This window comes from Necator americanus, chromosome X (assembly GCF_031761385.1).
Source record: "Necator americanus strain Aroian chromosome X, whole genome shotgun sequence".
Taxonomy (NCBI): domain Eukaryota; kingdom Metazoa; phylum Nematoda; class Chromadorea; order Rhabditida; family Ancylostomatidae; genus Necator; species Necator americanus.
The window spans coordinates 1,065,612-1,077,733 of NC_087376.1; the positions used below are offsets into that span (position 1 = coordinate 1,065,612).

Sequence of the window (12,122 nt, forward strand, 5' to 3'; positions counted from 1 at the left end):
ACAAAGGTAGATCTCCGTAGGCCTAATTCCCACTACAACACTCTTCTGAGTAATAGTTACCTAACGAAGAGTGATTCTGGATGGATCCATGAAGGTTATTGCAAAAAAACATCAACAAAAACGAGGAACGAAATAGAGACAATAAAGAGCTGAAAACATTACCACCAACCGCTGAATGACAGAAAATGAAATGAATGATACCCAGCTAGCCACCCTGATTGCAGAACGCTACGGGACCTATCACTATCACTTATCGATCGTGGAGATCACAATCAACTCTGGTGGTTAATCGTAATTATTTTTGAAATTTATGTAGATTTTTGGTGTTTTTTCTATTTTCATTGTATTGTGAACGATATATTTTGTTTCAGAAATTATTCCTATAATATCTATGATATCTCAAACGAGAGATTGAATGGGATTTCTGGAGGTTCCCCAAAAGTGCGTAAGGAGACAATTTGGGCACTTTATTTTTGTGGAACAAGGAGATCGTTAGTGTCTTTTTTATTATCAGTGTATCGGTAACGATATAATGGTTTTCAGAAATTCTTCTTCCATTAAAAATTTGTTGTGAATCGACCAAATAATAAACAGATAGTTGTTATGGCGTCCCGTTAACTTTTTCCCAGGCTTCGATCCAGTAAGTGAGGATGAATGTAATTCTATTTTGTAACGGTTTTTATAGAACAACATTCATTTAAAGATATTTCTGATTAAAAAAGGGGGAGACGTTGTTTTCGATAGCCTTAGGGATGCAAGCCGATTCCGTCAGTGAATTTGAGCTAGTTTCGGATAGTCGAAAAATCCGAGTGGGTCGAGAATTCTATCTCGAAGATAGTCTGGGAAGTGTAAGTTTTTCATTACAGAGATGCGTTTTGGTAAGTTTCGCTTCTTTTCCGATGATTTTACCTCGTAAATCATCTGGAACACTTACGTTTGTCCCGGAGACATCAACGCCTCTTCGAGCTTCGTTACTTAGTTGCTGTTCTTTTGTTGTTCTTATTTTCTGGATTTACTAGTTGTCCCAGCTGGCCTACAAAAACCTTGTTTCCTTTACAGTAACTACTGATTACATTCACTCTAAGACAGAAATAGTTACACCTTTCAGGAAGAATTCCATACTGCTAGGCCGTACTCTACTTGTGAACGCAGAAACCATTCCTGCAGTCTTGTGCTACTGACATTCCGTTAGTTTCCAACTTTTTCGAGGATTATTACTTCCGATCAGGTGAATACTTTCTCTTTCAAAAGCTAAGTACAAAGGGAAAGTTCTTTATTTGTGCTTGGTTACCCACTAACAATACACTAATACCCCAATAACAATGGAATCATTGTTAAAAAAAATAGTTCTGGAAGCGATGTAGTTGTCCTACTTTTGAGGAATTGGCATAGTAATAAGAAGAATGGAAGCTATAAAGTGAGATAAGTGAATCAAAAGCTGTGTCACACTCATTAGGACTACTAAGAGAAAGTGGGGAAAGTACTGGATTAGAAGAGTCCATCAATCTGTTCCGTCTCCACATCGATGGTAATATCGAAGAAGCATGGACGAGTGCTAAGACCAGGCATTGTAGTCATCTCTCCAACCAATGGATATATAAATCCAGCACCAACAGAAGCACGTACATCACGAATTGGTAACGTAAAGTCTATAAAATGTATTTTACACCATCTAGCAGTTATAGTACATCATGAAAAGGAGTCCAAGTAAATCATATCAATTCGAAGCCGGAAAGAAATGGAAGCATATCCTAGAATGATATCCTTGAAAGTACCAATCTAATCACATACTTGTTGGAGCTCCTTTTTTCGTAGGGTCATGTGAGAGCGATAAGTGTGTCTTAGCCATACATATGGGCAATTTCCCGAATCCTTGCTGTGTGTAACGATCCAGCTTCTGAATTAAGACAATGTCGGACCAGAATTGAAACATTCATATTATAATAAATAACACAGACACACTTCAGGAATCTATGGAGAACATGAAGCAAGATGTATTCTTATCAATCACACTAAGCCTTCCAATGAGCAACTCGTAATTAATTTGGAAAAAAAAAGCTTTTTTTTTGCGAACACCCTGCGAAAATTCTTTTTTAACTTGACCTGTTGTAATTCAAGGCCTTCTGACTGTGGAAAATCAGGAAAAGTGTGTTGTTCAAAGAGGAACAACTGCATGGAATCGGTAACTATCGTTAAGCAATCATCTAAAATCTTCCAGAAGATACAAATTCCGAAACCCCATAAATTCTGTTCGTTGAAAATCACCATAAAATATCCTTCTAACCTTTCTCGCTTCTTCCGACAGCTCAATTCCGTCGGCACCGTAAATTTCGCGGGCAATCTTAGTGATCTTATCCTCGAGCGACATTTCCAATGGATACAAAAGTCTGGAGGAAGAAAAAGAAAAACTACTCTTCTCGAAAATGACACGATATGTTATAAGCGCTCACTTGAAATGAGGATTTGGTCCGGAAGTTACATCAATTATGGCCTCTGCGAGTTTCACTGATCCGGCACCTCCTTCGGCCCAGTGCGACGACACCACAGCCTTCTTGGCACCGTGTGATAGAGCCTATAGAAAAATATACTGTGGACAGGAAATTTCTAACACATGAAGAAAATCCTCACCTTGTCAACCACCATTTTCAGCTCATTCTCTGTGTCAGTTGAGAACTTATTGACACATACCACTACTGGAACGTCAAACAAGTTTGCGTTTTCAATCTAAATCAATGAAAAAACATATTTTTTAAAGAAAAAACCATTAATTTGGATACAGCACCTGCTTTCTCAAATTCGAATCACACCCTCCAGCAAGAAGTTCCAGATTTTCATCAAGATACTCGTGACTCAGCGGAGCTCCCGCAGCTACAGGTGGACCACCACCGTGCATTTTTAGAGCTCGCACCGTTGCAACTATCACAACGGCTGAAGGCTGTAGTCCAGAATATCTTAAGGGAACGAAAATGCACAACTGACAAAGATGAAGAATTGGAAATATGAAGCGTACTACCTGCACTTAATGTCGAAGAACTTCTCCATGCCGATATCCGCACCGAAGCCAGCCTCCGTAATCACGTAGCCATGTTCGCCGACAAGTTTCAGGGCCACCTAAACTACTGAATCTATAATAATTCGATGTGAAGATCACTTCATTTTCGCGAATCGCGGCCGCATCGCTGAGTTCTGCCCATATGAAACCAAAAGAACGTACCATACTGACAGCCCTCCGCTATGCGGTTCTGTTTCTCTCATGGTCCGTAATGTTTTGTACATGAAAGATAACGACAGACGGGTCACAACGACATGAAACTGGGTGCAGTTGCGTGAACGGCTGCCCTTGAAGCGATGCTGTGGAGGTAGCGGTTATTATCGATGTGGGACCACTCATTGGTGCAGTTCCCGATGGTCCCGCGCCGATTCCAACCGCTAGTACCACAGTGTCGCTTCAAGGGCAACCGCTTACGCAACAGAACCGAGTTCCATGTCGTTTTGACCTAACTATAAAGTCACACTGTGATGATAGAGGAAAGGAATGGAGGAAAGATGCTTAAGACCGCAACAGATCCCAATCTAAAGGGACAAGATGAGATTACGGTTGATGGGTATCGTTTCTGAATCAAACTTCTTATTCGGGTGACGGATGCTGGACATGAAATGAGGACGTGTGGGACGTGTACGGTCACGCAGCAGGTGGACTACGGCAAATCCCGGCAGTCCTTCCGAACGTCCTGTTTTCGTGGATCTGCGACGACGACGCTAACGGCGCAGTCGACCGTGCCTTTGCCGATGAGAAGCTTTCGTAACAGCACCCTATCCTAGTCTTAGAAGCAGCACAGCGAAACTTCGGAGCACCATCGGTTCTGTTGGGGTTACGGCGGCCGTGCATTTCCATGTGGGACCAGCACTGAGAGGTGCCAGCTGTGCCTAGCGCGTCTTTTCTATCATTCGGGATTCTCGAATAGATGGTCTTCCACTCGTAGAAGAAGAGGGATCGAGGATATAGTTTATCTATTCTGGGACATCTATTATCTTTCTTAAGGTGTCGTGGACATTTATACTGTGAAATAAAAATAAAAACCTCTAGAACCCTAAGATATATTCGTGTATCCAGAAAAATTGGGATAGAGTGAGAAACTTGCAGATCTTTCAAGGTCTGTAATGTAACATTTTGCTCAACCGGGCACAAGACAATGCCAAGCCCATCGAAGAAAGTTTGAAATCTTTCCAAGCTGTTCACATATTCTTTGGAAAAAAAAACGAAAATTTCATGAAACCGAACCTTGTCAGCGAGTATACTGCTTTGTCCAGGAGCGATATTTGCGAACGGACCAGCATGTACAAATACCGGGGTTCCTTCAAGAGTCTGCATAAGGTTTGGACGAACGGTGTCACGCATCAACACCTACAACGAATATATTAACTCAACATTATAAAATGAGTGTGGAATTTCGTCTGAGCGATTTCTTCCCCTTCGGATTCCGGGCAAAAAAAAAAGCTCAACTTAGTTCTAAGGAAAATCTCTTCTAGTTTTGCATCATTTGTGGTCTTTTAGTCTCTAATAATAATATTAGGTCGTCGCATAAGTCTCTTCCGATTTTTTGACTAAAACTCTCTCGTAAATATTTCAAAAATTAATAAACCTGAACATCACAGGTAAAAATCATCCACATTCACCATTTGCCGCCAACGCTTGGGCAACTTGTTGATTCCCTACTCCCAGAGGACCCAGAAGGGCTAGGGCAGGGACTTGAATAAGTTCCCGATAACTTGATCTCGTTCTCAGCCCTGAACTTTTTCCATCCAGAAAGAGCTGCGAGTGACTGAAGAGCCAAAAATCTGGGGAATGGGGGCTAAGCTTGAGGTATAGGAAGGGTCTCACCAGCTGGTTATAGGTCCCCGTCTAGGCATGAGTCAAAGAGGAGTCATCCAGCGAAGTAGGGATTCTTGAACCTGGAGAGTCACGTCGTTCAGGTCCTGCAAAAGATGTAACTCTCCCCGTATACTTAGACTGAGGTGGAATGGGCTTGGATTCTCTTCAAGCCGGAATTGTGGCAGGGAAAGGCGGGGGGGGGGGGGGGAAGAGGGTCTGGTTGGGATGGTACCTGTGTGCCATACTGACATGTAAGGAGTAAACTGATATGGTATATGGTAAAAAATGTGATGGAAGTCCAAAGGGGAGAATCCACTATTTTCACCCGATAAACTATAGCACGTATGAACACACAGAGGAAATGTGAGGTCATCAAAAACATTGGAAGAGACTTCTGCGACCACCTGGTACGTGTCCCAACGACTACCTGCCCGCTCTCAGGGTCTCATCGAAATCGTGTCGGTAGACAAATGCATTGATGCGTGCGTATACTTCCTGTACAAAACTCGTAAAGATCTCTACCGTCAATGCGTCTGTCACTCCAAGATCATCAGCAGTCACTGGATTTCCCTCCGTATCCGATGCGAAAACAATTCTACCGAATTGTTCACGCATATCACCAAGTGAATTTGTCAGAGCCAGAATAGCCATGATCTTAAGAATTTAAAATTTATATCCAACGATAAGTCCGAGAGTTCATCATGTTAGGAATTCACTTCACTAGCAACAGAAATGTCGAACTGAGTTCTTCGTGAATGACCTTTCTCGGTTGCACTCAGACCAATTTCAATTCCTTAAAAAACGTTTTCGAATCCTTATGAAATCCCGATGCACCGAGGAGACGCTCACCTCGGAGAAAACGATCGTTTGTGTCAATTACACGATTCCAAGTGATAGTGTTTGGATCGATGTTAAGGCGACTGAATTTCACACGCTGTTCCGGAGTCAACTCGTTCGCGTCCTCAACATTCGGGATTCCCAAACGGTTCAGACGGCGCTTCTGTACCGCCGACAGAGGACGCTTTCCTGAAATTACCGTTCTTCTTTGTGTGGTACCAGAACAGATCAGAACGCGACATTTTTGCTAGCAAACTACTAAGCCACAGTATTACGTCCTCTCAACACTCCTGGTATCATTGTGGATATTTATCCCCTATTATAGAACGCTTTTTTATTTTGGGGAGGTTAAGTACTGTACAATTGTTGGAAATAAACATTCCTGCTCTTCGGCCTGTTGTTTTTATGGCCGATTCGTTAGCGGTAATCCTCTTGGCTCTATTCAGTACGATGAGGTATTGAGTACGGCTGAACCTCCCGAGTGTCAACATACTACTTCTAGTTCTTAGCCGACAATAATGTTCATTTTAATGGATAACTGATTTCGAAACGATGATATCGAGGTACAATTTTGAAAATTTTGAGTGAAGGCCTGATGAAAATTTGTGGTTGAACAAATATCATTGGCTGGTAGCAAATATCATTACGTCAAAATTCTCTTCCTGCTCAAATATCTATTCATATATTTGAATTATAAATTGAATTTTTAAATTATTTTTTATGATAACTATTCATATATTTGAAGCATCTCTTAGGAGATTATTCACTCATAAGACTTCCGTCAAGAAAAAGCCAGAGAGAGATTTTAATCGGATCACTTTCACGAAGAAATTTACTCATGGATCGGAGGTGAAGTACAAGCAATGGACTTTCCTATGTCACCGACCGTTGGGAACATTAGCATGGAACGTTTATATTTTTCTAGCTATCCAATCACATTACCTACTTCAATTTTACAGTTTTTCCTTTGAAAAAATGTTGTCTAGGACCAATCGGTCTAAAAAACCAGTCCGCATACAATTTGTTGTAAGAGTTTTGGCTATATGAGAACAAGGTAACCTTTAAAAACACGTCACCTTGCTTGTTTTTCGGACAAAGTCGATTGAACAACGCTTCATCTTTCTGTGTGGATTCGTGGAACATGCGAGCATCGATAGCAGCTGCGAGAAGATTGTTGGCAGCAGTAATTGCATGGATATCTCCTGTCAAGTGCAAGTTGAACTCTTCCATGGGAATAACCTAAAGATAGTTAGGCTAATTTTCAGACTGTAACATTTCGTTGCGGAAATTTATGGTAATTTTATTCCATTCTATGACTATGACAGCTCATTTTCGTGTTCTGTTTACATTGTGTATTGATTGAAACATTAAAAATCAACCTGATATTGATGGTCCCTTTCGATTCACATTTTTCGAACGTACTTTTCCTTCACGCAAATTATGTAGGTAATCAACGGGAATTCTACCAAGCAGAGAAAGAGGGCGAGCGGCGGCTGGCGCGTAGTGATCGCGTAGTCGCCAACATAAGGGCGGGCGAGTACGTCCTCTCATTAAATTTCTAGAAAATTGAGTCCGGAGAGATCCTAGATGTTGGGTTCGATCTACTAACAGATATGGTTTGGGAAGTAGTTTGCGAGTATTACAAAGAAAACTGAGAAGAACACTTATCAATGCAGAAAGAGCATAGGTGAGAAGCATCCACATTGATCAATTCACGTGACGAAACAACTCCTTACACCAACACGGCTGAAAGAATCCATTTCATGCGTTTTCATATTAACGTTTGAGGAAATAGGTGGAAAGACTTCGCTTCATCGGTAGATAAGATCAGTCTAAATGCTTCTGATCCACTTAACTTCTGGATCTGTATATGATGTTCCGTATTTCTTCCTCAGACATCTACAAACTACGCCTCGAACACTAGCAACTGTCGGAGAGAAGCGAACACCGAGGATTTTTTCGGACGCTGCCTTTAACCTTCGATTATACTCGCCTGAGCGTAACCTCCACCAGCAGCTCCACCTTTAATCCCAAATGTGGGACCTTGGGACGGTTGACGAACACATGCAAACACATTTTTGTGTAGATGTGCACCTAGCGCTTGAACAAGTCCCATCGTTGTTGTTGACTTCCCTTCTCCCAATGGAGTTGGAGTGATTGCTGAATAAAAACAAAAGAATAACACCTTCCTGGAGTCATTAATAATTTGAAATCAAAAGTAAATTACTGCTAAAATTTGAGGTTAATTGATAGAACAGAGATGAATTAAAAAGAAATGTTTCCAGATAATTTCTTAAGGAAATTTAACCTCCACATTTTAGCTTTAGCGTAATTTTATAAAAGTAATTTTATAAAACAAAAATGATAAAATTCACCTGATACTACAACATACTTCCCATCTTTCACATGTTGTAGTCTCTTCAACACATCCAGAGATATTTTTGCCTTCTTCCTACCGTACGGATCCAACTCTTCAGGTAAAATTCCGATTTCATTGGCAAGCTGTAAATGGGAACAAAATATTTTTAAACAATTTTATACTTCTTTAAAACAACGAGGCCTTCTATGAGTTTGTTTTAGGAGGTGTGTCATGATTACGGTCTCTCATACAAACGTTTGTTATATACTGTAGTTAGCGTGCGTATAGGCACATGCGAAACGGCACCGGCTCCGGCTCGAGTGCACTTAGTGTGTCCGAGGAATGCTGTCCAGGAATTACTAGCTGGCTGTTCCATCCTTCGCTAGTCGGGCTCCTGGACCAGGCTGGTTGGATATGTGGTGGTTTAGTGTGCCATTTAGAGAGATTTCTTGTTTCTCATGATAAAAATTCACTCCTTTTGGAGTTCATCGATGGCACTGAGGTACTGTGGGTGATAGAGGAGTGCTACGTAGCCCAGCATATGTATTATCTGCAATAATAGTCACATTTTATCCTCTTTTAGCTCCGTTTCGAAAGAAAAATCCCCTTAACCTTCACGTTAAGCCCCGAAGCTACCAAAAATGATAGAAATATTTGGGTAGATTAAAAACTCACAATAAGAAAACCGAAAACAATTAATTAGGCAATTAATTAGGTTTAATTAGATTTGCCTAAAATTACAGTTTAGTTCATATTTTGTTGTCGATTTTACACAAAAACACATCTGGAGGCCACCAACGTCATCACTCCAGGATCATTAATCTATATTTTTGAATGAGAAAAGGCCAAACGTGGGATTTTAAGGATCTGTTATCGTTTCTAAGGAGAACTACTCCAAAAATCACTTTGAGGATAACACATCAAAGAGTGTTCACATCTGAGGCTATTGAGAGCTTCAGGGGTGTTTCTTTCTGTGTCCTTCTGATCCAGAGAAAAAATCTCCGAATACGAATGTTTCCATTATAAGCATCACCCCACAAATCTGAGGTGGTACGGATTTCAGGCGGAGTATTCTTATAACGGATAGTAGACCATGGAGAGGAGGGTGATTCCGTCCGTTTCTTCCTAATTGCCGTAAAAAAACGGCCCGGAAGATGTGGCGCGTGCACAAGGCTGGCGCGCTCCAATCGAACTCCATGTGAAAAATGGTGCGTCGGAACGCCCGAAGCTGTGTCTTCCGGGCCGTTTTTTAAGGCAATTAGGGAAAAATGGACGGAATCACCCTCCTCTCCATAATTTACGGTCCCGTATACGAATACTCCACCTAAAATCCGTACCACCTCAGATTCGTGGGGTGATGCCCTTAATCAACTGATCGAATCAATAATTCATTGCAAGATACCAGTTAGAGGTGGAAAAATTGAAGATAAGAAGTGCAACAGATGGGGAACAGTTGTGGTGGAATTTATCTCAAGATCACAATTTTGTAACAATCTCTCGAAAAGTGTATCGTCTTTCACGATTTGTTTTTTTTTTTTTGTTGTGATAATCATTTTTAAAATAATATTAAGAACTTTTCTTTAAAAAAATAATTCTTTGTTTTGTAACAAAGAACGCAATTCTTCTAACAAAAACAAAAAAAAAACTTGATATGACAACTTTGCGAGATCCGCCACTGAGAAGAATGCAAGGAATGGTGAATGTTACGATTGTATCTTACACCTCTGCCCTATGATTGTTCCAATACCAGTCCGAGGAATGTTTTTTTTTTTCTCAAGAAAAGCACGTTTTAATACCAGACTAAAGACTAGAAATAATGTCAAAAATAATGCGTGTTGATAAACAAAACAACAACACCGCTGAGGCATGAACGATGGTTGCTTAGCGACTGTTATTTTTTTACCGCAACTTAAATACTAACGTAGAATGGATGGACGGAGAGATCGGCAGAACATGACGGTTCCGGGAAGAAAACATGAAGACACAATCATAATCATTAAGCTGAAGCAAGGATTCGTTAACCAGATCGGAACCGTGGAATTCCCAACGGTTCTCCGCGTGGCAAGATTGATATCATGTTTATTTTCTCCCCGAAAAGGTCATGAAACTCCCGTCATGAAACGGAACTAATTGTGGACTCTAAATCCAGGAAAAGTGGATTCAAGAAACGTCTGAGATGAGGAATTAACCTCTCAAACTCCCATTAACTCATCATGTTATCTTTTCTCAATAATATACCTGTTCAATATTTTTTGGTGTCTGATTTCTTGAGATTACAATGTCGGACGGAACGGGTTCTACCAATTTCAATGGTAGATACTGTATATTCCATGAACCGCCGGAGCTCTAAACGAATAGGATCAATCGATCAATACGAAAGGTCAATTGATAATATCTGTACTCTATACCGAAAGTGTAATAACTATACGAATACTATATATATTTTTGATGTGAACAACTAGAAATTCTGGGAATACGTTACTAGAAATAAAAATCAATGCGTAATCCTTAGCAGAAGGTTATTACTGGAAGAAAATGATCGGATGAAAACATACCATTTTTCCTCGCTGCAGACCAATGAATAAAACAGCGGTGCCCGTCCCACCCCCATCTTGTTCTGGTAATCAATAGTGGCGGTGGCAAACGGACCGTATTGAAATCGTACGCTAACTTTAAAGTAATAATTCCATTCGAAAAAACAACCGAAACGATCCATCAGTCCCCATGGATAACAAGCACATCCTGAAAAATTCACCACAAACATTGGACCATTGGTTAAATTTGAGTAGAAGAGCAATGTACGCAAATACGTACCTCTAAGTCTCTCCTCAGAATCTTTACCTCCTTCTGACCTTTCTCTACGGATAAACCGGAAGAGGAAAAATCCTCCCGTCTTCCAGTTGCTTTCATTTGTTGTCAAGACTCTTCCAGTTCTTCCTTCAGGTGCGAACTGTACTTATAAAACAAATGAAAACAGAAAAACAGATAAGGAACCATAGTCCACGAATCTGTCCAGGTTTCCATCCATCTGAACAGCTACAAGTTCCCAAAAATCCATCATTGGAAAACTCCAAGAGACTGAGGACAGGATGTTGGCAGCAAATAAATCTCACTCAACAAAAATGAGAGTATTTTCAACCACATCTTGTGAGACTTGTTGATTGTTCATTGTTTTCTTTTTCACCACCACATATCCGAACTGTACACAAGAAATTTCGGGCAGTTTTCCAGATAAAAGCTAAGAACTATGACCTCCGCCTCTGTTTTACCGACATTCCAGAAATTCGCGCTATAAACTTCGGAGAGTCGTGCCCCGAACCCACTACATGTTCCGGACGTGTAAAATTGGCTTATAATTAACTATAAGGGACCTTTAAACTAGAATAAATTATTTGAAACTTTGTAGAAAATGTAATTGAGTTCCATAAAATAAAAATAATTTGACCGAAATCATCAAAATAATTGCAAATGCTATCTCAACTCTATTTTCTGACCAAATTTAAGCAATACGAAGAGAAAAAGAAGAAGAAGAAAAAAAATTCCGTTACTCATCAATGTAAATGAATAAAAATTGTAAATGAGCAGAAAACCGTCTCGGATATCTCCAGGACTTAAATAGTCAGCCTAGACAGCAAGAAACACCTATTTTTGGACCATTGGTGCATAATTTGGACTTTAACCACAGTTCCTAGTCTTGAAATACTTATTTACTGTATAGAAGAGAAATATTCCAGGAAAAAACACTGGATGAGATATAGTGCATGTAACTGAGTGAATGGGATGGATTAAGTGGAAAAAAAGCTAAAAAATCAGAGATTAATGTAAAGCGCACCGGGTGTTCCACCAGTATTGATCCGACCCCAACTACATTTTTCGCGCTTTTTATTGATGAGTATAGGTAGGTAGGTGATCACAGGTTTTTGATCTACACTGATCATCATTTCAACAAAGGAATACTCTGTCGATCCTCGAAGTTAGAACTAGTTCCCTTCCAGAGAACTATCAAATTGAGGAATTTTGTTATCAAGGAGAATGCTAAAATATTTTCGACAG

General features: G+C 40.3%; 1 protein-coding gene across 2 annotated transcripts; it reads right to left on the reverse strand.

Annotated features, from left to right (window-relative positions):
* Positions 1-1,488: 1,488 nt before the first annotated feature.
* RB195_021143 (uncharacterized protein) lies at positions 1,489-10,979 on the reverse strand (the record flags this gene model as incomplete). Of its 2 annotated transcripts, none has more annotated exons than XM_064207736.1 (16): positions 1,489-1,649; positions 1,792-1,897; positions 2,285-2,387; positions 2,451-2,572; positions 2,629-2,724; positions 2,783-2,951; positions 3,014-3,111; positions 4,283-4,405; positions 5,396-5,527; positions 5,590-5,666; positions 5,723-5,899; positions 6,787-6,949; positions 7,704-7,870; positions 8,086-8,212; positions 10,308-10,415; positions 10,884-10,979. In XM_064207736.1, 16 exons carry the CDS (start codon positions 10,977-10,979, stop codon positions 1,489-1,491), a joined length of 2,025 nt encoding a protein of 674 aa, XP_064063617.1. The 2 variants fall into 2 exon arrangements, with proteins under 2 accessions (XP_064063617.1, XP_064063618.1); XM_064207737.1 differs by lacking the exon at positions 10,884-10,979 and adding an exon at positions 10,625-10,627.
* Positions 10,980-12,122: the final 1,143 nt, after the last annotated feature.